Source organism: Cetorhinus maximus, chromosome 9 (assembly GCF_964194155.1).
Source record: "Cetorhinus maximus chromosome 9, sCetMax3.hap1.1, whole genome shotgun sequence".
Lineage (NCBI taxonomy): Eukaryota > Metazoa > Chordata > Chondrichthyes > Lamniformes > Cetorhinidae > Cetorhinus > Cetorhinus maximus.
The window spans coordinates 26,532,022-26,559,552 of NC_135887.1; the positions used below are offsets into that span (position 1 = coordinate 26,532,022).

Genomic DNA, 27,531 nt, shown 5'->3' on the forward strand with positions numbered 1-27,531 from the left:
TAGATTCCCATTGTGATCTTTATCATTCCCAGTTATTTCATGAAACTGAACAGCTCAGTGCATTTCTACAAACATCAGGAAGCCCCTTACTGTGAGGAGCCAGCTGTGCCAGGTTCATTTGCGGCTCTGTCGAATGTGGATGACAAGCTTCCCTTGGCCGGGTGAATCCTGTCCAGTGGAGTCTCCTTGGATTTCCCATGTGCCCAGTGTTGTGATCCATAGATGGTTGAACACATTGGTTGGTTAGTTGATGATCCAGTCACTCTTTGTAACATGCTGAGTGTTAGGGAGACACAGGGAACTGGCTGGGCAGGGTCTGCAGGCAGGACTTCATTTCACTCAACTCGATCATCATCTCATGTTCAGCTCCACAGTGCAGGGAGAGAAGGCACTCAGCCTGTTCAATAACACTCAATGCTTCATCCACAACATGTCTAAAAATGACAGGAAGGAACAGTCAGGCCAGGCAGACAGGAAACTGTGGTGGGGTATCAGGTCTGACCGCCCACATGCAAAATAGGAAGGGTAGGCCATTCAGCCCCTCGAGCCTGCTCTGCCATTCAATAAGATCGTGGCCGATCTTCTTGTGTTTGAATTCACGTTCCCATCTATCCCCGATAACCTTTGATTCCCTTGCCTAACAAGAATCTATCTACCTCTGCCTTAAAAATATTCAACGACCCCACTTCCATCACCTTCTGAGGCAGAGAGTTCCAAAGTCGCACAACCCTCAGAGAAAAAAAATTCTCCTCATCTCTGCCCTCAAGGCACAACCCCTAATTTTAAAACACTGCCCCCCTAGTTCTGGTCTCACCCACTTTTCGCGTCCACCTTGTCAAGGCCATTCAGGATCTTGAATATTTCAATTAAGTCACCCCTCACTCTTCTAAACTCTAGTGGAAACGAGCCCAGTCTGTCTAACCTTTCCTCATAAGACAACCTGCTCGTTCCAGGTATCAATCTAGTAAACCTCCTCTGAACCGCCTCCAGTTCATTTACATCCTTCTTTAAATAAGGAAACCAAAACTGCACACAGTATTCAAGATGCGGTCTCACCAATGTCTTGTATAACTGAAGCATAGCCTCCTTACTTTAATGTTCAACTCCACTTGTAATAAAGGATAGCATTCCATTAGCCTCCTTAATTACTGGCTGTACCTGCATACTAACTATTTGTGATTCATGCATGAGAACACCTAGATCCCTCTGCACTTCGGAATTCTGCAGTTGTTCTCCATTTAAGTAATACTCTGCTTTTTTAATTTTCCTCCAAAGTGAACTTAACATTTTCCCATATTATACTCTATTTGCCAGATTTTTGCCCACTCACTCAACCTATCTATATCCGTCTGCAACCTCCTTATGTCCTCTTCACAACATACTCCTATCTTTGTGTCATCTGCTCCCCTTGTCTAAGACATTGATATAAATTGTAAAAAGTTGAGGCCCCAGGACTCCACTCATCACATCCTGCCAATCAGACAAAGTCTCATTTGGGTCAGTAAAGGGCACGGTTAGCAAGGGAGACGGAGACAGAGTGACTACTTGGGAATTTGATTCAAAGTGGAAATTCTGTGCCTAAGGGAAAATGGTACTTCAGGTGAGGTTTATTGCAAGAAGTAGAGCTTTCTGAGTTGGGAGTTTGGTGAAGTGGGGGAAGAGGTGCTCCTTTCTCCTACTCTTTTCCAGCCTCCAGCATTTGCTTTCCGCTTTGGGGCAGCAGCAGGAGTAGGTTAATGAGTAACTGGTAATTAACTGGAGAGGTCAGAGAGCTTAAAGCAGCAGAGTGAGCCAGGAGTTTACAGATAAAACCGAAAAGTGACGGCACAGGAGTCCCATAAGTTGATTGGTTGGTAAGCATTGGCCTTTCCAGACTCAGCACAGGGGAGACGATTGGTGAGTGACAGTGACTCATTATATTAAACCATTCTGGAGTAACCACTTTATATAAAGTTCAAGGTATGTCAGTGCAGCTCAGCCATGTGGAATATGCATCCTGGGGAATGTGGGAAATTGAGCAGGCACAAAGTTTCCTCGATGACTACATCTGCAGGAACGGTCAGCAGCTGCAGAAACTCGAACTCCGTGTTGCGGAACTTGAGCAGCGGCTGGAGTCACTGTGATGCATCCGCAAGGCTGAGGATTACGTGGATAACACATTTAGAGAAGTGGTCACACCACAGCTAAGTACACAGGCAGAAAGGGAATGGGTGACCTCCAGAGTGTCTAACAGAAACTGGCAGGTCTTGCAGGAATCCCCTGAGGCTATCTCACTCTCTAACCGCTTTTCCATTTTGGATACTGGAGGGTGAGATGGTTTCTCAGGGGACTGTAGCAAGATCCAGGTTTGTGGCACCACGGGTAGCTCAGCAGCACAGGAGGGGAGGTGGAAGAGTGGAAGTGCTATAGTGGTAGGGGATTCCATAGTTAGAGAAGCAGACAGGCATTTCTGTGACCATAGGCATGACTCCAGGATGGTATGTTGCCTCCCTGGTGCCAGGGTCAAGGATGTCACAGAGTGGCTACAGGGCATTCTTTTAGGGGAGGGCGAGCAGCCAGAGGTCATGTTCCACATTGGGACCAATGACACAGGTAGGAAAAGGGACGAGGTCCTGGAAGCAGATTTTAAGGAGTTTGGAAGGAAATTGAGAAGCAGGACCTCAAGAGCAGTAATCTCAGGATTACTCCCAGTGCCATGTGCTAGTGAGCATAAGAATAGGGAGATTGAGCAGTTCAACACGTGGATTGAGAAATAGAGTACGAGGGAGGGCTTTAGATTTCTGAGGCATTGGGACCGGTTCTGGGGCAGGTGGGACCTGTACAAGAAGGACGGGTTACACCTTAACAGGACTGGGACTAATGTCCTCGTGGGGAGGTTTGCTAGTGCTTTTGGGGAGGGTTTAAACTAGATTGGCAGGGGAGAAGAACCTGAGGGGCAATTCAGAGAGGAGAGGAGAAAAACTGGCAGTGGGAAGTAGAGAAGTATTAACTGATAAGGAGGATATGAGAGTTTGATAGAATTAGAGTAGGCTATAGTAAGTCATTAGATGGGGTCAGAGCAAGTGGGAAAGATAAAATGTCTAAATTAAGATTAATGTGCATCTATGTGAATGCACGGAGTATGGTTAATAAGACTGGTGAACTGCAGGCACAGGTTGACAAATGAAATTATGATATCATTGCTATAACAGAGACCTGGTTCAAAGAAGGGCAGGACTGGGCATTAAATACTCCAGGGTGCAAGGTACTGGAGAGAGAGGATGTTCTAGATGAGTCAAGGGCGAAATCTCTCTGGCTAGAGATAAGGAATGAAAAATGTGCCATAACATTGATTGGTGTAGTATTTGGACCATTAACTAGTGGAAGGGATGTGGAGAAACAAATTTGCAAAGAAATTACAGAGAGGTGTAAGAATTATAGAGTAATTATAATGGGAGACATCAATTATCAAACATAGACTGGGATAGGAATAGTGCAAAGGGACAAGAGGGGCGAGAGTTCCTGGAACGTGTTCAAGATCATTTTCTGCAGCAGCATGTTTCCGGTCCAGTGAGAGGGCAGGCACTGTCGGGCCTGTTTCTAGGGAATGAGTTGGCCCAAGGGAAAACATTTAGGGGACAGTGACCATTGTATCAGGTTTAGATTGGCCTTGGAGAAGGACAAGGAACAATCCAGAGCAGAGATAATTAATTGGAGGAAAAGCCAACTTTGATGGGATGAGAATGCATCTGAGTCAAGTGAGTTGGAGTCAAATGTTGGCAGAAAAAACAGCGGCTGAACAATGGGTGACCTTCTAAGAAAAAGGTATTGCAGGCAATGTCAAGGTATATTCCATTGAAGGGGAAAGGTAGGACAAATAAATCCAGAACACCCTGGATGCCGAGATCAAGGTGCAGATGAAAAGCAAGAAGTGCACATATGACAGATGTCAGGTAGAAAATACAATGGAGAATCAGGCTGAAGTACCAGAGGGGAAGTGAAAAAACTAATAAGAAAAGCAAGGAGAGAGCATGAAAAGAGGCTGGCAGCGAACATAAAAGGGAATCCCAAGGTCTTCTATAAGCATGTAAATAATAAGAGTGGTGAAAGAGAGTAGGGCCAATTAGGGATAAAAAAAGAGGACTTGCATGTGGAGGCAGGAGAAAAAGTGGAGGTATTAAACGAGTACTTTGCATCTGTCTTTACAAAGGAAGAAGATGCTACCCAGACCGAAGTAACTCATTCACTAGAAGAACTTACAATTGAAAAGAAGAATGTATTAGAAAGGCTATCTTTACTTAAAATTGATAGGATACCACGACCAGATGAGATGCATCCAAGGACACTGAGGGAAATAAGAGTAGAAATTGCAGAAACACTGGTGATAATCTTCCGGTCTTCCTTAGATACAGAGGTGGTGCCAGAGGACTGGAGAATTGAGAATGTTATGACCTTGTTCAAAAAGGGGTGCAAGGATAAAGCCGGCAACTACAAACCAGTCAGTTTGACTTCAGTGGTAGGGAAACTACTGGAAACTATAGATCGGGACAAAGTCAGTAGTCACTTAGACAAGTGCAGGATAATTAAGGAAAGCCAGCATGGATTCATTAAGGGAAAATCATGTTTAACTAACTTGTTGGGAGTTTTTTGCGGAGGTAACAGAGAAGGGTATTAAGGTTGATGTGGTATATGTGGATTTTGAAAAGGCATTTGATACAGTGTCACACAACAGACTTGTGAGCAAAATTCTAGTTCATGGAATAAAAGGGAGAGTAGGCACTTGGATAAGAAATTGGCTGAGTGACAGGAAACAGAGTAGTGATAAATGGTTGTTTTTCAGATTGGAGGAAGGTTTGTAGTGGGGTTCCCCAAGGGTCAGTGTTGGGACCCTTGCTCTTCCTGATATATATTAGTGACCTAGACTGTGGTGTGCAGGGCATGATTTCAAAATTTGCAGATGATATGAAGATTGGAAACATTGTCAACTGTGATGGGGATAGTCTCGAACTTCAAAAGGACACAGACATGTTTGGTGGATTGGGCAGACAAGTGGCAGATGAAGTTCAATGCAGAAAAGTGTGAAGTGATTCATTTTGACAGGAAGAATATGGAGAGACAGTATAAAATAAAGGGAGAGACCCTAAAGGAGGTGCAGAAACAGAGGGACCTCGGTGTATATATACATAGGTCACTGAAGATGGCAGATTGTCTGTAGAATCTCAGGGATGAAAGACTAAAGGTGTTATCTTCTTGCATTTTGTAATGAGGCCTTATGGTGAGAGTTAACTTACAAGGAAACAGAGTAGATCTGAAATTAGCATTTGGGGATAAGTTTTGAAATTGATTTGTAGCTGTTGCATTTCAAAGGAGCCTCAAAGGTACAAAAAGAACATTTTTATTTTACAGATTTATGAGTAAACAGGGGGGCAGGTGTTTTAAATTTTATTGACCTGAAACAGAGGTAAAATAGGAACAGGAAAGGTTTTGATATTTGGGGACCTGAGTTTTCAGAGAGATATTTAAAGACACTGGGGAACTAAGATGAAAGGGGTGAAAAGGTGTTTATTATAACGGGGTTTTAGCTGTAGTGAGTTGCAGTCGGTGGAGGGAGTCCCACTGAAGCCAGCTCTGGTGTTTTGGAGTGTGCTGAAAAACTGAAAATCTTTTAATTAAAGAAAGCAACTCAGCTTTGGGCCAGGAGAATATTTATCCTGAGAAACATATTGTTTTAAATCTCCCTTTGGAAAAACCACATCAGCGTGGAGTTCTTCTGGGAAGTCGTGGATTGTACTTCTGTTTAAAGGGAAAGCAGTTTCTCAGTTTGGGTAATATTTCTTGGATTTTATGATTAAGAAGCTATAAGGGCTACTGCCAAAAAGACAGTTTTATTGCAAGGAACATAAAAGCGGACTGTAAAAGTTTCTATAAGTATGTAAAAAGAAAAAGATTAATGAAGGCAAATGTAGGTCCCTTACAGTCCGAAACGGGAGAATTTATAATAGAGAACAAGGAAATGGCAGAGCAATTAAACAACTACTTTAGTTCTGTCTTCATGGTGGAAGACACAAATAACTTCCCAGAAATGCTAGGGAACCAAAGCTCTAGTGAGAATGATGAATTGAAGGAAATTAGCATTACTAAAACAATAGTGCTGGAGGAATTATTGAGACTGAAAGCCGATAAATCCCAGGGCACGATATATTCCAGGGTACTAAAGGAGGTGGCCATGGAAATAGTGGATGTGTCGGTTGTCATCTTCCAAAATTCTATAGATTCTGGAATTGTCGCGGCAGATTGGAGGGTGGGAAATGTAACACCACTATTTAAAAAGGGAGGGAGAATACAGCAAATTACAGGTTGGTTAGCCTAACATCAGTAATAGGGAAAATGCTAGAGCCTATTATAAAGGATGTGATAACAAGACACTTAGAAAATATCAACAGGATTAGACAAAGTCAATTTGGATTTATGAAAGGGAAATCATGTTTGACAAACCTACTGGAGCTTTTGAGGATGTAACTAGCAGGATAGATAAGGGAGAACCAGTGGATGTGGTGTATTTGGATTTTCAGAAAGCTTTTGATAAAGTCCCACATATGAGGTTAGTGTGTAAAATTAAAGCACATGGGATTGGGGGTAATATATTAGCTTGGATTGAGAATTGGTTAGCAGACAGGAAACAGAGAGTAGGAATAAATGGGAATTTTTTCTGAATGGCAGGCGGTGACTAGTGAGGTACCACAGGGATCAATGCTTGGGCCTCAGCTATTCACAATATATATCAATGATTTGGATGAGGGAACCAAATAAAGCAGTTTGAGATAGAAAGAGATAGAGAAAAGCAGAGGCTTGAATTGGAGGAAAAAGAACGAGAAAGAAAGGTGAAAAGATTTGAATTGGAAGAAAAAGAGATAAAGAGAAAAGAAAAATCTTGAATGGGAAAAAGATTGAAAGAAATAGAAATGAAAAAGCTTGAATGGAAAAAAAGAGGAGCAAGAAAAAGAAAGAGAAAGAGCAAAAGAAATGGAAATGCAAAGGTTTGAGCTTGAGTTTCAAAGAGAGAAAGAGCTCAGACAGCATGAACTGGCTAGAGACAAGCTTAGGTTAAAGGAAGAAAGAAGAGAGAGTGTGTCAGAGGATGATTCTGATTCCCCTGAGGAATTTGATTTAACTGAAAATTTAGGCACTAAACGAAGATTTTTAGAGGATGGAGTTAAAAGATCACCTCATTTGAAAAGATAGCAGCTATGAAGCTGAGTTGGCCAAAAGATGCTTGGACTTTAATGTTACAAAGTCTTTTGGTCAGGTACAGCCATGGATGTGTACGCTAGTTGTCAGAAGAGCAATCTGCAGACTATGAAGTGGTTAAAAAGGCAATACTCAATGCTTATGAGCCTGCCCCTGAAGCTTATCATTTAAAGTTTAAGGACCATAAGAAAGAAATCTAATCAGACGTTTGTAGAATTTGCCAGAGAAAAATAAATGCTGTGGGGTCAATGGTTTCGATCACTGAAATTAGAAAAACTTTTGAGAATTTGAGGGAAATCATGATTATGGAATAATTCCAAAATAGTATTCGAGTAACCATTAAGACTTACTTAGATGAACTTGAATATCAAAGATTCAGGGAGCAGCAAGTTTTGGCTGATACTTATATTTCACACAGACAAATAATGTGGGAAAAGGATCATAAGGAGGTCAGAAAGGAAATTGGAGATATGGAAAGCCTAGTGATGGGAAAGTGCTAGTAGTAAAGAGCAGACTGAAGGACGCCAGGCTACTAAAAATGGAAAAGTAGAATCAAAAGGTGAAGTGAAGAAAATAATTTGTTATCATTGCAAAAGGGCTGGACACACGAGGTTGAATTGCTGGAAATTAAATAGGAAGTGGATTGCAGTGATAGGAACTCAGAAGGATTTTGTAAATAAAAATGCTTTGGGCTTGGAATCCCAAGTTAAAGACAAACCAGTAGGAATCGTACATGTGTGAAGAGAAGTCAGAATTAGCCAGAGAGGTAGGAATGTGTTCCCAGCCTACCCAGTGAAATTCTGAGAGACAGGTTACAGAGATGTTCAAGGATTTTATGTGTGAGGGGGAAGTATTTCCTTGTATTTCAAAACAAGAAGGGTGCATAAAGACCTGGGTGTATACGTGCATAGATCATTGAAGGTGGCAGGGCAGGTGGAGAGAGCAGTTAATAAAGTATCTGGTATCCTGGGCTTTATTAATAGGGCAAAGAGCACAAGAGCAAGGAGGTTATGCTGAGTTTATATAAGACACTCATTAGACCTCAGTTGGGGTATTGTGCAGTTCTGGGTGCCACATTATAGGAAGGATGTGAACACATTGGAGATAGTGCAGAAAAGGTTTACAAGAATGGTTCCAGGGATGAGAAACTTCAGTTACGAAGATAGATTAGAAAGGTTGGGACTGTTCTCCTTGGAGAGACGAAGGCTAAGAGGAGATTTGATAGAGATGTTCAAAATCATGATGGGGCTGCACAGAGTAGATAAGGAGAAGCTGTTCCTGCTCGTAAAAGGATCGAGACTGGGAGGGCACAGATTTAAAGTGATTTGCAAAAGAAGCAAATGTGACATGAGAAAAAGCTTTTTCACACAAGTGGTTTGGGCCTGGAATGCACTGCCTGGAAGTGTGGTGGAGGCAGGTTCAATCGAGGCGGTCAAGAGGATATTAGATGATTATTTGGATAGAAACAATGTGCAGGGGTATGGGGAAAATGCAGGGCAATGGCACTAGGTCATAATGCTCATTTGGAGAGCCGGTGCAGACACGATGGGCCGAATAGCCTCCTTCTGTGCCATAACATTCTGTGATTCTGGGGAGCTCATCAGAATTTTGAGACACTGCTGCAAGTCAGTCTCTAACGTTATGGGCTAGTGCCATCTGCTGCCCAGATGGATTATTGCAGGAGAAATTGTACAATTGGAGGAATACATGGTAAATTCAAGCCTGTACTATTGTACAGGGTGGGATTAAAAAGTGATTTGCAAACAGGGGAAGTAATTGTTGGAGTGGTAGAGAAATTGCCTATTGCCAGAGTTCAGTTCATTTTAGGAAGTGATATTGTTGGGTCTCAAATATTGACTACCCCTGGAGTGGTAGGAGAACTCTTTTAAACACAATCTACAGAGGCTTTACAAAAAGAGCATCCTGGGCTGTTTCCAGACTGTGTGGTGACAAGATCACAGACACACAAAACTAGACAAAATAGGAAGAATCTACAAGAAAATGGGAGGATGCCAAACCTCAGTTGACTGGGTCAATTTTTTAAAAAGTTAGCCCCGAAGAGAAGATTAGAGAGAATGAGACTGAGGTGTTTAGCCCATCAAATTTAGTGGATTTACAGCAGAAGGACCTAGAATTAAAAGAGCTGTATCAAACAGCTTATTCTGAAAGTGAGGCAGAACATATTCAGGAGTGTCATCACCTCAAGGACAATGTATTCATGAGAAAATGGAGAAGGCCTCAAGTCCCTGCAGATGAGAAGTGGGCCACAGTCCACCAGGTAGTAATTCCGACCGGATATCGGAATGAAATTTTAAGGATGGTTCATGAAATCCCAACGGCTGGACATTTGGGAGTTAGGAAAACCCAAGCTAAAGTTCAAAAACATTTCTATTGCCTAGACTACATAAAGATGTAGTTAAATTCTGACAGACATTCCACACATGCAAGTGGTAGGAAAACCTTAAGCAGTGATTAAACCTGCACCTTTAATTCCTATTCCAGTGTTTGAGGAACCTTTTAACAGCGTCCTGATTCATTGTGTAAGTCCCCTCCCTAAAACTAAGAGTGGGAATCAGTATTTACTGATATTCATGGATGTGACTATGAGATTTCCAGAAGCAATACCTTTGAAGGAAATCACAGCAAAGGCGATTGTAGAAGAATTAATTAAATTCTATATGAGATATGGATCGCCAAAAGAAATACAATCTGATTAGGGTTCAAATTTCACGTCCTAGCTGTTTAAGGAAGTAATGAGCAGTCTGGAGATAAAGCAGTTCAATCATCTGCCTATCACCCTGAATCTCAAAGCTTTGGCGTTAAATGTTAAAAACATGATTAGAGCTTATGGCCAAGACTACCCGTATGACAGGGATCGAGGGTTTCCATTCTTTTTGTCTGCTATTAAGGATGCCCCTAATGAGTCAACAGGGTTCAGCCTTTCGAGTTGATTTATGGTCACAAAGTAAGGGAACCGCTCAAAATTGATTCAGGAGAAATTAGTGAATCAGAGTTCTGAAACTACTCTCCTGGAGTATGTAGCAAAAATTTAGACAAAGGTTAACTAAGGCATGTGAGTGAGCCAGGGAACATTTAAAAGTATCTCAGCAAGTAATGAAAGCAAATGCAGATAAAAGGACAAATGCTCATAGCTTTGTGGCTGGAGAGAAGGTACAGGTGTTGTTGCCGGTCCCAGGCGAGCCGTTGAAAGCAAGGTTTAGTGGACCTTACAAGATTGAAAAGAAACTGAATGATGTAAACTATGTAGTAAGTACTCTAGATAGGAGAAAAAGTCAGCGTATGTCCCATGTGAACATGCTAAAACATTACTTTGACAGGGAGGATAGCCAGAAGGAAGTGCTAATAACTGTAGTTAAAGGAGGAAGGGAGAGAAAGGAATTTGACAGTATTTTCAGAGGGTGAAACAAAAATTAAAAATTCTGAAATTGACCTTCCTCTGATAAACTGGAAAATGAGAAAGTTCTTAAGAGTTCAAATGCAATATTAAGTTACCTTACAGAGAATCATCAAAGTCACTTACGAAAGCTGTTGCAGTCACTTAAGTCAATTTGTGGGAATAGGCCAGGGAGAACAACTTTAGCTACGCATGATGTTAATGTGGGGGATTCTGTTTCAATAAGGCAACACCCGTATAGATTAAATACGGTGAAATTGGCTCAAGTTCAGCATACACTTCAAAATGCTGCAGAGCCAGAACCAAACTTAAAGTCTCCCTTTCCACAGTTGAATATTTCTTTTGATGCACATTCAACTTTCGTGAAAAATAACTCACTAGCCTCTCAGTTCCTATTCCGTCTCCCTGCACAAAACAACCCTAACTCTTATGTCACTAGTGTCAACAGCCTTTTTAAATCGTTTCGTATATTCAGGTGTTGCTAGGACAGGTGCAGTAATCAATACAGCTTTTAATGCTCCTGACATAAGAATTGGGGTTGTTTTGTGCAGGGAGACGGAATAGGAACTGAGAGGCCAGTGAGTTATTTTTCACGAAAGTTGAATGTGCATCAAAATAAATATTCAACTGTGGAAAGGGAGACTTTAAGTTTGGTTCTGGCTCTGCAGCATTTTGAAGTGTATGTTGCAAGCAACTCTTCAGAGACAATTGTGCACACTGACCATAATCCCTTGAAATTTCGGGATAAAAACGCCAGGCTGTTCCGACGGAGTTAATTGTTACAACCATTCAATTTGAAAATTATACATGTGGCTGGACGGGAGAATATTATTGCGGATGTGTTGTCAAGAGCTCGAATTCAAAAGGACTTGAGTGTCGAAATTTAAACATGGACTGGAGTGACCTTTATTCTTGCCAGAGTTATGTATATTTTCATTTTTGTTGCATGTACATTATATTGGGATAGTATTTGCATAGATAAGCATGGTGTTTTATAAGAAGTGGATTAAGAAAATGTCTTTAGAAATATGACGTTTTATTTTTGCCTTGCGGGGAGGTGTGATGGTATGTGTATATTTTTATATTTCTGTGTTTATGGCTATATTCTGTGTAGGTAAGGGTAAGCTGTGTCTGTGTGCCCAGGGTTAATTAAAGGTGAGGTTGCTTGAGTCAGATTGTCTGTAGAATCTCAGGGATGAAAGACTAAAGGTGTTATCTTCCTGCATTTTGTAATGAGGCCTTATGGTGGGAGTTAACTTACAAGGAAACAGAGCAGATCTGAAATTAGCATTTGGGGATAAGTTTTGAAATTGATTTGTAGCTGTTGCATTTCAAAAGGGTTTCAAAGATAAAAGAGGTCTGTGCTTCTGCGTTCAGCAGCTTTCCCTTTCATCTCTACAGTACTTTAAAAAAAATTAGAATCAGGCGAGGCGGATTTCAATCTGAGATCTGGCTTGTTCAGCATTTACATCAGCTGTGGTCGTAACAGGAGGTCATGTTCAACTTGTGTAAGACACTAATTAGGCCTCACCTGCACTGCGTCCAGTTCTGGGTAACATACTTTAGGAAGGATGTGAAGAAATTGGAGAGAGTACAGACGAGATTCATGAGAATGATTCCAGTGATAAAGAACAGTAGTCATGAGGATCGATTGGAAAGGTTGGTGCTGTTTTCCTTGGAGAAAAGAAGGCTGAGAGGAGACTTGATAGAGGTATTCAGGATCCTGAGGGGTATGGACAGGGTAAACAGTGAAAAACTGTTCCCACTCAAGACAGCAACAAGAACTAAAGGGTACTGGTTTAAAAAGTTCTCCTGGATGCATTTTAAGAATTCCGCTCCCTCTAAACCTATCATGACTAACCCAGTTAATGTTGGGGAAGTTGAAATCCCCCACTATCACTACCCTATTATTTTTACACTCCTATGAAATTTGCCTATATATCTGCTCTTCTATTTCTCTCTCTGACTATTTGGGGGCCTATAGTACACTCCCAGCAATGTGCTTGCTCCTTTTTTGTTTTTAAGTTCTACCCATTTAGCTTCATTTGAGGAGCCTTCTAAGATGTCATCCCTCCTTACTGCTGTAATTGATTCCTTGATCAATATTGCGATACACCCTACTCTTTAATCTCCTTCCCTGTCTCACCTGAAGACCCTATATCCTGGAATATTGAGCTGCCAATCCTACCCCGCTCTCAACAATGTCTCTGTGCCAGCAATGACATCATATTTCCATGTGTTAATTTGTGCCCTCAACTCATCTACCTTATTCGTCAGACTCATTGCATTAAAATAAATACCATCCAACCTTGCCAACCTCCCTTGTGCCTTAACTGGCCTATAATTTTATGCCTTCCAGACTCACTTGCTGTCTCTTCTAATTTTGGCTGTGCATCTACCCCTGCTGAACCTCCTCTCAGGATCCCACCCCCCTGCCAAGTTAATTTAAACCGTCGCAAACAGCACTAGCAAACCTACATGGAAGGATGTTGGCCCCATTCCAGTTCAGGTGCAACCCGTCCACCTTGTACAGGCCCCACCGCCCCCAGAAACGGTCCCAATGTCCCAGAAATCTAAAGCCCTCCCTCCTGCACCATCTCTCCAGCCACGCATTCATCTGGACTAACCTCCTATTTCTATACTGACTAGCTATACGAGAGAGTGGCCATGTGAAATCTTGAAGAGTGTGTTCTGCGAGGACAGACCTGGGAAGTAAGCAGCCTCAGGCCACCCCAGAGAAGAGTTTGTTTTCCAGAAGGCAAGGTTTTGTTTTAAGCCTTGGATTTCCATTGTCGAGTGAGAGGGAGACAGAAGCCTGTGAAATACCTCCCCTATAGCAACAGTGGGTGCCTTGTGGTAATATTACTAGATTTTTCTATAGATTAAGAATCTATAGGGACTGTTGCCTGGAAAAGGGTGTTTAGTTGTGGGTCTAGCTAAGTAGAAATCTTTTGGGAATTGTTATAAGAAAAAATTTAACTGTGTAACTGTAATCTTGTGTGTATGAGTATTCTTCTGTTAATAAATATTTTAATTTAATATTTAAAATCTCCAAAAGCAGTAGTGGAATCTTTACTTCTGACTTCAGTACACATACCTACTCGTAATAAAAATACAAATTGCAAATCGTTGTGATAGCTTGACCAAGTTTTCCTTTTGGGATTTGGTCAGCCTGGCAATTACCACCTGCCATATCAATAATAAGTGTCCAACATTAGATGTGATTCCGCGACTGGACAACAATTGCTAAGTAATCCTCAGTGTGCTAAAAATGACAACAACGACAACCAATTTAAGATGGTCAGTTGGGCTTGCAGTGTGGGGTATTTGCATGTGCTGGAGGCAACGTACAATAATACACAGAGCCCTGTTCTTTGCTGACAAAAAGAACGTGTACACACACTGTGCCTGTTTTAGCTAAACAAAGTAAGCAAGAGCCATTCGCTGGTTTATTCCTCAGGGCAATGCCTTGACAAATCAGAGTCAAGCTGCCTGGTTTAAATTTCAAACAATGCTCGGCAGTTAACTGTCAGTCATCATTAACTGGTGCATTCTCCATGGCAACATCTCTACCAGAATCCATTTTCCAACCAATCAGCACTCTCTTCTCATACAGTATAAAGTTATTGCTTCCTCTGACATTGGTATTCTTAAGATTGTCCTGATGAGTGCAAGACAAAAAGCTTTGACAAAATGTCTTTTTTCAGCAATACTCCAGTGGAATATACTTATTCTGAGTATTCTGAAATATCCCCTTAAACGTCTGTCACTGCTTCTCTATTGATCTATCCCATAGCCCAATATCCCAGTTCACTTCAGCTAGCTCAGTTTTCATGCCCATATAGTTGCCCTTATTTAAGTTAAAATATTAGTCTTAGACCCACACTTCTCCCTTTCAAACTGGATGTAAAATTCAATCATATTGTGGTCGCTGCTACCTAAAGCTGCCTTTGCTCTGAGGACATTAATTAATCCTGTCACATTACGCCATACCAAGTCTAACATAACCTGTTCTGTTGAAGAGTCATACGGACTCGAAACGTTAACTGTGTTCCACTCCGCAGATGCTGCCAGACCTGCTGAGTTTTTCCAGGTATTTTTATTTTTATTTTTGTTTTGGATTTCCAGCATCCGCAGTTTTTTGCTTTTATTATAACCTGCTCTCTGGTTGGTTCCAGAACGTGCTGCTCTAAAAAAACTCTCTCAAAAGCATTCTATGAACTCCTCATCCAGGCTACTACTGCCAATCTGATTTTCCCAGTTTATATGTAAACTAAAATCACCCATGATTATTGCCATCCCTTTATCATAAGCACCCAATATTTCTTCTTGTATACTTTGTTCTACATTGTGGTTACTGCTAAGGGGCCTGTAGACCACTCCCACTAGCAATTTCTTTTCCTGACTATTCCTCATCTCCACCCAAACTGATTCTACATCCTGATCTCCTGAACCAAGGTCTTCTCTACCCATTGCACCAATGCCACCCTTGATTGACAGTGCTACCCCTCCACTTTACCTAGCTTCCTGTTCTTCTTGAATGTCATACACCCCTCAATATTCAGGACCCAATCCTTGTCATCCTACAGCCATGACTCCGTAATGGCAGGTATTATTTATTTACTTCTATGTGTACCATCAATTTATTTACATTTTTATGAATGCTACTCGTATTCAGATGCAGAGCCTTTAGTTTTGTCTTTTTGTTGCCTTTGTAATATCTAGTCTTGACTGAATCACAGAATTGTTCCGGTTTAGAAGGAGGCCCTCCGGCCCATCGTGTCTGCACTGGCTGTCTGAGCATTTTAACTTAGTACCAATCGCCTGCATTTTCCCTGTAACCCTGCACATTGTTTCTTTTTAGATAATCATCCAATGCCCCCTTGAATACCTCAATCGAACCTGCCTCCACCACACTTCCAGGCAATGTATTCCAGACCCTAACTACTCGCTGCATGAAAAAGTTTTCCCCTCACCTCGCATCTGCTTCTTTTACAAAACACTTTAAAACTGTGCCCTCTGGTTCTCGATCCGTTTATAAGTAGGAACGGTTTCTCTCTATGTACTCTGTCCAGACCCCTCATTATTTTGAAAACTTCTATCAAGTCTCCTCTTAGCCTTCTCCTCTCAAAGGAAAACAGTCCCAACTTCTCCAATCTTTCCTCATAACTGAAGTGTCTCATCCCTGGAACCATTCTCCTAAACCTCTTCTGCACTCTCTCCAATGTGTTCGCATCCTTCCTATAGTGTGGTGTCCAGAACTGTGCACAATACTCCAGCTGAGGTTTAACCAGTGTCTTATATAAGTTCATCATAACCTCCCTGTTATTGCACTATATGCCCTTATTAATGAAGTCTAGAATACTGTATGCTTTAGAAACAGCTCTCTGTACCTGTCCTGCCATCTTTAATGACTTACATACATATACACCCAGGTCTCTCTGTTCCTGCACATCCTTTAGAATAGTATCCTTTATTTTATACAGTCTCTCCATGTTCTTTGTACCAAAATGTATCACCTCACACTTCTCCACATTGAACTTCATCTGCCACCTATCTGCCCACTCCACCAACGCGTCAAGGTCCTTTTAAAGTTTTACACTGTCCTCCTCACAGTTTACAATTCTCCCAAGTTTTGTGTCGTCCACAAACTTTGAAATTGTCCCCTGCACACCAACATCTAGATCATTTATACACATCAGGAAGAGCAAGGGTTCCAATACCGACCCCTGGGGAACTCCACTACAAACCTTCTTCCAGCCCAAAAAATACCCATTAACCACTACTCTCTAATTTCTATTTGTCAGCCAATTTTGTATCCACGTTGCTACTGCTCCTTTTATTCCATGACCTATAACTTTCCTCACAAGTCTGTTATGTAGCACTGTATCGAACGCTTTGACCATTGGTGTATTCTTAAATTTTTTCTCTCTGTCCTTTCCGCACATTCTTTGACCCTCATTTCCCAGGTTACTATTCTGATCTCCTGTCTTGACTCTACCCCTTGATTTGCTGCCTCTACCCAAACTTGATCCCTCATCCCCCTTTTATTTAGTTTAAAGCCCTCTCTACTTCCCTAGTTTTGCGGCTCGCTAGAACATTGGTCCCAGTGCAGTTCAGGTGTATACTGTCCCAACGACACAGTCCCTACTTTCCTCAGTACTGATGCCAGTGTCCCATGAACTGGAACCCACAACTCCCACACCAGCCTTTGAGCATCACCTTCTTCTCTCTAATCTTATTTGTCCTATGCCAATTTGAACATGGCTAGGGTAATAATCCAGAGATTATTACCTTTGAGGTTCTGCTTCTTATCCCCAGGCTGACACCCCCATACCTCCCAGTTTGACCCCACTGTGATGAGGATATTACCCATTGAAGAGAATCTGTGCCAGTTTGAAGAGTTGCTTGCCCAGTTCCACACTCCGATCTCCAAACTGAATCCTGACCAGGTCACAGCTCATCCCCAGGTGCCGAGCAGCTGCCGTCCAATCAGCTGCAGGAACAGCAACAGTCAGCAAAGCTCAGGAAAGACCAGTGACCCACATCACACCCTGAGCCCACACCCCACCTCACACACCCTCTGCCCCACACCATCTCTGCCCCACGCAACCCGAACCCCCAAAGGTCCCCAGCCAACCCTCACCCTCCCAACCCAAACAACCTGCATAACCCCACCCACAGCCCCTCACAATCACACACCCAAATGCCCACCCCACACACCTCAACAGCCTTACCCCGCCATATCCCACCACACCCCCACCCCACAACTCTGCCCACCAAACCCCCATTCTACACCACCCCCAAACACCCCAAGCCACACATCTTCCAAACAAGCCCACTCACCCTCCCCCCACCCCCCCTCACCCTCCGCTCACAGGCTCCCTCACCCTCCCCTGCAAACATACACCCTCACCTTCCACCCCCGCCCACACATGCCCTCACTCCCCCCACACCTGGCCACACACACACCCATTCACCACCCCCCCGCCGCCCACACACCCGCTCACCCTTCCCCTGGCCACACACCCTCTCACCCTACCCCCGCACCACACTCAGACACACACCCTCTCACACAGCCTGACTGCTTTCAAGACTCACACAACGAACAGTGGGACTGACCTCACCTTGGGATGCGTAAACCTGTGCCAAACAGTCCTCAATCTCTCCTTGCACTGGGTGGTGACTCGACAGGAGGTTCTGAGCTACCCGCTGACACTTGGAGAGCAGACGAAATGCCTCATCTGAAAGAAAGTGAACCAGTAAAAAAAACGCCCACCCCATTGGTACTATTCTCATTGGTTTAAGCCTCTGCACCTCCTTCTGCCCATCAATCGGGTATCAATCACCGTACCCGGCTGCCCGGTCACTATCGATCACCGTACCCAGCTGCCCGGTCACTATCGATCACCGTACCCGGCTGCCCGGTCACTATCGATCACCGTACCCGGCTGCCCGGTCACTATCGATCACCGTACCCGACTGCCAGGTCACTATCGATCACCGTACCCGGCTGCCCGGTCACTATCGATCACCGTACCTGGCTGCCCGGTCACTATCAATCACCCTACCCAGATGCCCAGGAACTATTGATCACTGTATCCAGATGCCCGGTCACTATTGATCAGCATACCTGGATGCCCAGCGCTCAGGCCCCTGGCGTTACCCATCTGGCTTCTAATTTCTTGCACTTGTTGAATGAGGGACTGTTTGGAGACCATGTGACCACAGCAGCTGTTTGAGCATGTGCAGTGAGCTTCCTCCGAGTCCTGCAAAAAACAAGAACCGATCAAAATAAATCACCATGGAGGCAGAGTGTAAACTAAAAGGTTACATCAGAAGGTCCATTAAACGATGCAACAGGTGTAAAAAGCTAGTTTGGGCTGTGAGATCAGGGGGAGCTCTGGCTGCACATGTGATCTATACTGAGTTAGCTCCTTCAATGCAATGTGTTGTTAAAACTGGTCAGTGGCCATAGACTGCTGCAGCTTGTAGCTACTCCTGCCAGAAGATCTGCTGTCATGGTATATCATAGAATTGCAGAAAGTTTATGAATTACAGAAAGAGGCCACTTGGCCCATCGTTTCTGCACCAGCTGAAAAGCCAGCCACCCAGCCTAATCCCACTTTCCAGCATTTGGTCCATGGCCCTACAGGTTAGGGCACTTCAGGTGCATATCCAGACACCTTTTAAATGAGTTGAGGGTTTCTGCCTCTACTACCCTTTCAGGCAGTGAGTTCCAGACTCCCACAACCCTCTGGGTGAAAACATATTTCCTCATCTTCCCTCTAATCTTTCTCCCAATCACTTTAAATCTCTTCCCCCCTAGTCACTGATCTCTCTGCTAAGGGAAATAGGCCCTTCCCATCCACTCTACCCAGGCCTCTCTCAATTCTCTACATCTCAATCAAATCTCCCCTCAGCCTCCTCTGTTCCAAGGAGAACAACTCCAGCCTCTCCAATCTTTCCTCATAGCTGCAACTTTCCAATCCTCGCAACATCCTCGTAAATCTCCTCTGCACCCTCTCGAATGTAATTACATCCTTCCTGTAATGAGGTGACCAGAACTGCACACAATACTCAAGTTGTGGCCTAGCTAATATTTTATGTAATTCCAGCATAACCTCCCTCACTTATATCCTATACCTCAGCTAATAAATGTAAGGATTCCATATGCCTTTTTAACCACCTTATCAACCTATCCTGCGACCTTCAGGAATCAGTGGACATTCACTCCAAGGTCTCTCATTTGGTCTTGTTCACTCATCTGTCTTGCATCACCCTCACACATCCCCTGCAGCTTGTCTGCATCGCTCTGTCACATCCATCATCCAACTTCGCCCAGATCGACCCCTCTTTCTCTGCCCTCCCTCCTCTTTCTGCTGCCCTCCCTCCTCTTTCTGCTGCCCTCCCTCCTCTTTCTGCTGCCCTCCCTCCTCTTTCTGCTGCCCTCCCTCCTCTTTCTGCTGCCCTCCCTCCTCTTTCTGCTGCCCTCCCTCCTCTTTCTGCTGCCCTCCCTCCTCTTTCTGCTGCCCTCCCTCCTCTTTCTGCTGCCCTCCCTCCTCTTTCTGCTGCCCTCCCTCCTCTTTGCCCTCTAGCAGAGACCCCTGTAGCTTTTCAGCCCTGATCAAACAGCTGAAATGGTGACGTTGTCTTTTCTGGGTGTCACTTTTAGAGTTCTTTTTGTTCTTGTCAATTCAAGCATCTCTTCATTGGTCTAATGGTCTGAAATGGAATTTTTAACAAACGTCTTAGCATCCACATTTCAACCGCCTCTATTTTGTTCCATGATCTTTATTTATTGTCCAGCTTTCTGAGGCAGACAGGAAAGTGGGTAGAATGTAGCCCATGGGCTAGAGGGAAGAAAATCAGCTGGGATTCCCACTCCTGGTTGCTGGGAAATGCTTCTTTCCACTTTGGATAGGAACAGGAATGAGCGAGCTGCTGATGCCTCCTTGGTCGAATTCCCTGCAGCAAATGCTTACCCAAAGTGGCTGGAGAGGGGGCAGGGTGAAGAGAAAATAACTAACTATAAGGCCACCCACCCAATGCAGATCAAACCCACCAACCCCCACCCCAACTACCCATGTTCTACTCACCTGTAAAGTAACCCCACAGCGAGAGCAGAGGAACTGACAGACCAGGGAGTCCATTCCAGCTTCCTTATTCTCCTCACTAACACAGGCGGTGCACCGACACTGGAAGAAATACTGCAGACTGAGGGCCCGCTGCCGTTCCTTCACTGACATTCGGCTCCAGTGTGGACCTGGACACAGACAGAGATGAAGTTCAATCCAAACAATGGCGAGGGGGGAGGGAAAGAGTGCGGGATGGCAAGGGGCTGGGGGGAGGAAAGAGCAGGGGTGGGATGGGGCCCGCAGGTGGGGGGCAGGCAGGGGTGGCTCAGGGTGGGGGAGTCGGGCTGGGGCAGCATGGGGGGCGCCGGGGAAAGGTGCTGGGCTGGGGAGGCCCGGGCTGGGGAGTGAGGGGTGGGGGGGAGACAGGCGGCCCAGGGGGAGAGTGGGGAGGGGGGAGGTGGTGGTGGGGGGAGGCAGCCCGGGGGGGGGGGGGGTAGGGGGTGCGGTGGGGAGAGGCAACTCAAGGGGCGGGGAGAGACAGCCGGGGGGAGCCGATGCAAGGGGAGAAGAGGGACAGAGTGAGAGGCAAAGAGAAGGAGAGACACTATGAGAGAGACAGAAATGAAAATGTGAAGTGTGAGAAAGAGGGAGGGAGCTGAGTATTGGGCTTACCGTAGCAATGCAGCACTTCCTGTCCTGCTGGGATGCGTTGTGAGGCTCTCACATTGATGCTTGTGTTGCGAAACGTGATGCTGGTGTTTGGGTGACATGAATGGTTGAGCAGACTGACCCCGGAGTAGAAGGCAGTTGCAATCCTGACCTGTTCCATCTCTGCCACATGGGAATTTCCAACTCCTGCAACAGAACAAGTGGCTGAAGCTGGGAATCCTCAGCAATGAGAACCAGAGATAGCTCACACAGCCCAGGTGGAACCTGAGGCGCTGCTCATGGGGCTGTCGGGATCGGGTGCTCAGTGCACAGGAGCTGGCACTGCACACAATCAGCATGAGGCACTGGGCTGATTCCTGCAACTCCCTATTTTAGGGCACAGAGGCTGATTATAGACCCAAATCACTGCTCTAACAGAGAGCAGCTTAGACAGAGCAGATAGAGAGAAACTGTTCCCTATGGCACCAAGATCGCCAACCAGAGCACACAGATTGAAAGCGAGTGGCGAAAGGTGACAAGAAAAAACAGTGGCTGAGAGTGTGGTGGAGACAGATTCAATCGAGGCATTCAAAAGGACGTTCAATCATTATCTGAAGAAAGGTTTCTCAGGATGACAGGGTAAAGGCGGGGGGAGATGGACTAGGTCAATTGCTCCTGCAGAGAACTGGCACAGACACAATGGGCTGAATGGCCTCCTTCTGTGCTGTAAGCACTCAGTGAATCCTGGCACATTGTGCAGCCAGAGCCTGAGCTCCCCTGGCCTGTGTAGTTTGGTCACACATTGGCCAGGCAGTGTCCTGTCACAGAGAGCCACTCACAGTCCCACTGTAGGGGAGGGACCCAGCCCACCCTGTACCCTGGTGCTTACCTGTATCTCTGACGACAGTGATAGCCTGAGCGTTACACTCCAGCTGCAGCATGTGTCGGAGCAGTGCCTCTCCCAGGATGCTCAGCCTCTGGCCCTGGGCACTCTGCGTTTCCAGCTCTTCACTCACCATCTGCAGCTCCAGCCCCCTTCGCTTGATCTCGCAGCACACAGCAGCTGCAGTGAAACCACACAGGAAGCGGTGCTTGGGTTTCTGCTGTTCCATGTGTGTCAGCAGACTGTGGATGGTCTGGTAGCGGCTCAGACCATCCCTGGGCATCCCGCCACTAGCCCCTGAAAACCTTTCAGTCCCAGAACAACCTGCCTGTCCAATCGTGTGCTTTGGGTCCTCCCTCTTGCTTTGTTCCTCACTTGGCCACCAGTCACTTCCACTCCCCAATCTCTGTGCTCTCTCCACCTCCTGCATGCCCGCAACCAGGACAGTGCGGAGGGCAAGGTGGGCAAAAGTGCCCAGTGCCAGGAGGAGCCCACCGAGACGGCATTCTAGCCAGTGATACTGCTGCCAGGCATGATGTCGACACAGCTCACTGCAGTAACTGCTGAAGCTACAGCTCAGGCAGGGCAGTGAGAGCTCAGCCTGGCCCAAGCAGTGATGGCAGTGTAGATCCTCATTGGGGAGTGACTCCCTTCTCCCCTCCTCTGGAATCAACACAGCTGCAAATGCCTCCTCCTGAATCAGGACCTCTCCCGGCCTCAGCTCCTCAGTTGCTATCATGTGCCGGCCCCGGGAAGTGTCAGAATGCAAGGCGATGGAAGGAGATACTTCCCCCGGAACAGCTGAGGCTTTTCCCCGTGCACTGGGGGGGTCTTGGGATTCAGAATGGGTCTGGATACTGGGCAAGGCTGTGGAGCAAGGGCCCTGCCCCCCTCCATCACTGAGGTTTCCTCTGCTCCGTTTATCATAGGCTCCATCAGGCACTCCGAGGTGATGTAAACAGGATGCGTGACGTGCCAGGATTTTATGTTCCAGTTCTCGTGGATAATTGTGTTCCTGAGCTCTCCTGATATCCGCTAAACATTCCTGGGCACGGAGAGAAGGACACACCTTGGTGTTAGCGTCTCCCAATAAACAGAGCCCACAGCCACAAGCTCGCCCCGAGCCCCCATCGGCCCCCTCACCCCGAGCACCCCGTCAACCCCCTCACCCCGAACACCCCTTCACCCCAAACCTCCCGTCGACCCCCCCGCCCCGAACCTCCCGTCGACCACCCCGCCAACCCCCTCGCCCCGAGCACCCCGCCAACCCCCTCGCCCCGAGCACCCCGCCAACCCCCTCGCCCCGAACACCCCCTCACCCCAAACCTCCTGTCGACCCCCCCAGCCCCGAACCTCCTGTCGACCCCCCCGCCCCGAACCTACCGTCGACCCCCCGGCCCCGAGCACCCCGCCAACCCCCTCGACCCGAACACCCCCTCACCCCAAACCTCCCGTCGACCCCCTCGCCCCGAACCTCCCGTCGACCCCCCCTCGCCCCGAACCTCCCGTCGACCCCCCCTCGCCCCGAACCTCCCGTCGACCCCCCCTCGCCCCGAACCTCCCGTCGACCCCCCTCGCCCCGAACCTCCCATCGACCCCCCTCACCCCTCGCCCCGTCAACCCCCCCTCGCCCCGAACCTCCCATTTACCCCCTCGCCCCGAACACCCCGTAGACCCCCTCGCCCCGTCGATCCCCTCACCCCGACCCCCCCGTTGACCCCCTCACCCCGACCCCCCGTCGACCCCCTCACCACGAGCCCCCCTCACCCCGACCCCCCCATCGACCCCCTCACCCTGACCCCCGTCGATCCTCTCGCCCCGACCCCCGTCAATCCCCTCACCTGTCGACCCCTCACCCCGACCCTCCCTCATCCCGACACCCCCTCCCCGTCGACCCTCCCTCACCCCGACTCCCCCCATCGACCCCCTCACCCCGAACCTCTTGCCTCCCCCGCCCCAGGAAGGTAGGGAGGGGGGAGGGTGGAGGTCATGTAATGTTCAGTACAGTGAAGGATAGGGTGGGTGCCACTTGCCTGGTAGCGCTGCAGGTGGTAAAGTGCTGCCGAACGGTTGGCATAGAGCACAGCAGCCTGAGGGGATTGTGTGGAGCTGTGTCGGAGACCCTGAAAACACAGAGAGACCATCTGAGAGCATTGACCAAGAGGCAGCCAGTGGACAATAAAGGCGCCGTCTCTAATGCAGGTACCGAGCTAGACTCTGTGGGGTGCTGGCTATCTGAATAACCCCCCATGGTCACTCAGTGACGTTCAGTCATGGAGACAGGGAAATCTCTCACAATGATGCTGGAGACTCGGACTTTGCAGCCACAGAGCCAGCGCAGGGCTTTGTGAATGTGAGCCACACACACGGCCAGTGCACAATTCTGCTCGGCTGATTTACGGAGAAACACACAGCTCAGTTTGAGCAGTTGCCTTATCCAATCTGGCAATGAGGAGAGATCCTGACTGTCCAGCTCCATTAATGAGTGAAAGCAGCAGGCAAACATTTCCACATTTATGGTCATCAGTAACAGAGAGGTCCACAGGGGGTGGAATGTGGGAGAAGCAAATTCAATAATTGCTTTGAAAAGGGAAATGGATTAACACAGGCACAATAAAAAATGGGAAGATTTTGGTGCAAGACGGGGAGGAGGAGCTGACTGAGAACTCTCTGAAAGAGAGAAGACCAAATACCTCACTCGGTCTGAAAATATTCTGATTGCGATTCAGCACAGAGGGGACGGCTGTCCCGGAGAGGCGGGATCCCCAAATAAAAACAGAAAACGCTGGAAAAATTCAGCAGGTCTGGCAGCATCTGTGGAGAGAGAAAGTCTGTTTCTCTCTCCACAGATACTGCCAGTTATGCTGAGTTTTTCCAGCGTTTTCTGTTTTTATTTCAGATTCCCAGCATCCGCAGTATTTTGTTTTATTGTGGCGGGGATTGCCCCATGGCGGGGATCAATGCACAACTTGCCATCGCAGCGCAGTGTACTGTTGGGTGACTGTGGCTCAGCAGTGTCTGACTGTACCTTTGAATACAATGCCACAGCCTGAATGTAGTCCTTCGCTTTGAACCGGGCATTCCCCTGCTGCTTGAAATCCAGCTCAGCTTTGGGATCTTTCTGTGTGGAGCAATGAGCACTTAGCTGCTCGAAAACGGCCTCATCCTTCGAGCTGGTCAGAACAATCAACACATTCAGTCTCACATTTAACCCAGTGCTGCCCAATACCAACCCGCATTGCTATGGCAACAGCTAACACCGAATAAACCACCAACATGCCCAGAGCCACCCAGACACCCCACCCACTGACCCAACCCCAAACATCACCCTGAACCCCCCTGACATCCCCACTCACCCCCAAACATCACTCTGAACACCCCCCAACACCCCCACCCACCCCCAAACATCACCCTGAACACCCCTGACACGCCCACCCACCCCCAAACATCACCCTGAACCCCCCTGACACCCCCGCCCACCCCCAAACATCACCCTGAGGCCCCCTGACACCCCCACCCACCCCCAAACATCACCCTGAACCCCCCTGACACCCCCACCCACCCACCCCCAAACATCACCCTGAACCCCCCTGACACCCCCACCCATCTCCAAACATCACCCTGAACCCCCCTGACATCCCCACCCACCCCCAAACATCACCCTGAACCCCCCCGACACCCCCACCCACCCACCCCCAAACATCACCCTGAACCCCCCTGACACCCCCACCCATCTCCAAACATCACCCTGAACCCCCCTGACATCCCCACCCACCCCCAAACATCACCCAGAACCCCCCCGACACCCCCACCCACCCCCAAACATCACCCTGAACCCCCCCCCAACACCCCCACCCACCCCCAAACATCACCCTGAACCCCCCTGACACGCCCACCCACCCCCAAACATCACCCTGAACCCCCCCGACACCCCCACCCACCCCCAAACATCACCCTGAACCCCCCTGACACCCCCACCCACCCACCCCCAAACATCACCCTGAACCCCCCTGACACCCCCACCCATCTCCAAACATCACCCTGAACCCCCCTGACATCCCCACCCACCCCCAAACATCACCCAGAACCCCCCCGACACCCCCACCCACCCCCAAACATCACCCTGAACCCCCCGACACCCCCACCCACCCCCAAACATCACCCTGAACCCCCCTGACATCCCCACCCACCCCCAAACATCACCCTGAACCCCCCTGACACGCCCACCCACCCCCAAACATCACCCTGAACCCCCCTGACACCCCCATCCACCCCCAAACACCCTGAACCGCCCCTAACACTCCCACCCACCCCCAAACATCACCCTGAACCCCCCCTGACATCCCCAGCGACCCCCAAACATCATCCTGAACCCCCCTGACATCCCCACCCACCCCCAAACATCACCCTGAACCCCCTGACATCCCCATCTACCCCCAAACATCACCCTGAAACCCCCTGACACCCCCACCCACCCCCAAACATCACCCTGAAACCCCCCTGACACCCCCACCCACCCCCAAGCATCACCCTGAAACCCCCTGACACCCCCACCCACCCCCAAGCATCACCCTGAAACCCCCTGACACCCCCACCCACCCCCAAACATCACCCTGAAACCCCCCTGACACCCCCACCCACCCCCAAGCATCACCCTGAAACCCCCTGACACCCCCACCCACCCCCAAACATCACCCTGAAACCCCCCTGACACCCCCACCCAACCCCAAGCATCACCCTGAAACCCCCTGACACCCCCACCCACCCCGAAACATCACCCTGAAACCCCCTGACACCCCACACCAACCCCTCCCCTAATTCCCAAATTGCTCCCACTGTCACCCCTGCCCCAAAGTGACCACCCCACCCCAAACAGACCCCGTGACTGACCACTCCCCACCGCACATGGAACCCACCCCCACACGCACTGACCCCTCGCCCATCACATATCGACCCCCTCTCCCACAAGCATGAACCCCTCCCTACCATGCACTGACCCCTCCCCCACCACGCACTGACCCCTGCCGCCCCGCACTCACTGACCGCTCCCGCCCCGCATGCAGACCCCTCCCCACCACCCGCACTGATCCCTCCCGCCCCACATGCACTGACCCCTCCCCCGCAAGCACTATCCCCTCCCCGCCACGCACTGACCCCTCCCCCATGCACTGAACCCTCCCCCACGCACTGACCCCTCCACCATGCACTGACCCCTCCCCCACCACGCACTGACCCCTCCCCCACCATGCACTGACCCCTCCCCCATGCACTGAACCCTCCCCCATGCACTGACCCCTCCCCCACCATGCACTGAACCCTCCCCCACGCACTGACCCCTCCCCCACGCACTGAACCCTCCCCCCCACGCACTGACCCCACCCCCGCCAGGCATTGACCCCCTCCCCGCCACGCACTGACCCCTCCCCCACGCACTGAACCCTCCCCCACGCACTGACCCCTCCCCCATGCACTGAACCCTCCCCCCCACGCACTGACCCCACCCCCGCCACGCACTGACCCCTCCCCCACGCACTGAACCCTCCCCCCCACGCACTGACCCCACCCCCGCCAGGCATTGACCCCCTCCCCGCCACGCACTGACCCCTCCCCCGCCACGCACTGACCCCTCCCCTTACCCCAGTTTCCGCTGACAGAATCTGAAGCTCTCTCTGATCCCAGGGATGTGGCCGAATCCCCGCCGCTCCTGCTCGTCGATTCCTTGCCAGCGGGAGCCGCAATACCGACGCCACTCGGCATCCATCCGGGCCTCACTAACCCGG

The 27,531-nt window shown here is 48.0% G+C and overlaps 1 protein-coding gene across 2 annotated transcripts; it reads right to left on the reverse strand.

Moving 5' to 3' along the window:
• On the reverse strand, positions 1-27,518 carry smyd4 (SET and MYND domain containing 4). 2 transcript variants are annotated; one of them, XM_078548349.1, is made up of 10 exons: positions 27,388-27,518; positions 24,780-24,924; positions 23,785-23,874; positions 21,758-22,796; positions 20,893-21,075; positions 20,242-20,408; positions 18,276-18,411; positions 17,770-17,886; positions 17,015-17,138; positions 1-434 (listed from the first exon to the last, which is right to left on the reverse strand). In XM_078548349.1, the coding sequence occupies exons 1-10, from the start codon at positions 27,510-27,512 to the stop codon at positions 284-286; spliced, it is 2,277 nt and encodes a 758-aa protein (XP_078404475.1). In that variant the 5' UTR covers positions 27,513-27,518; the 3' UTR covers positions 1-283. The 2 variants fall into 2 exon arrangements, with proteins under 2 accessions (XP_078404475.1, XP_078404474.1); XM_078548348.1 differs by having other exon boundaries at positions 20,893-21,099.
• Between the last annotated feature and the right edge of the window lie 13 nt (positions 27,519-27,531).

Bases quoted from the DNA above. Each gene is read 5' to 3' on its own strand.
- smyd4 (XM_078548348.1), bottom strand. From the start codon at position 27,512: ATGGATGCCGAGTGGCGTCGGTATTGCGGCTCCCGCTGGCAAGGAATC. The intron at 22,797-23,784 runs GCAAGTGGCACC...CTCCGTGCCCAG, and splicing joins ACCACCTGCAGCGCTACCAG to GAATGTTTAGCGGATATCAG. The intron at 17,139-17,769 runs GTGAGGTCAGTC...CTGTTCCTGCAG, and splicing joins ACAGGTTTACGCATCCCAAG to CTGATTGGACGGCAGCTGCT.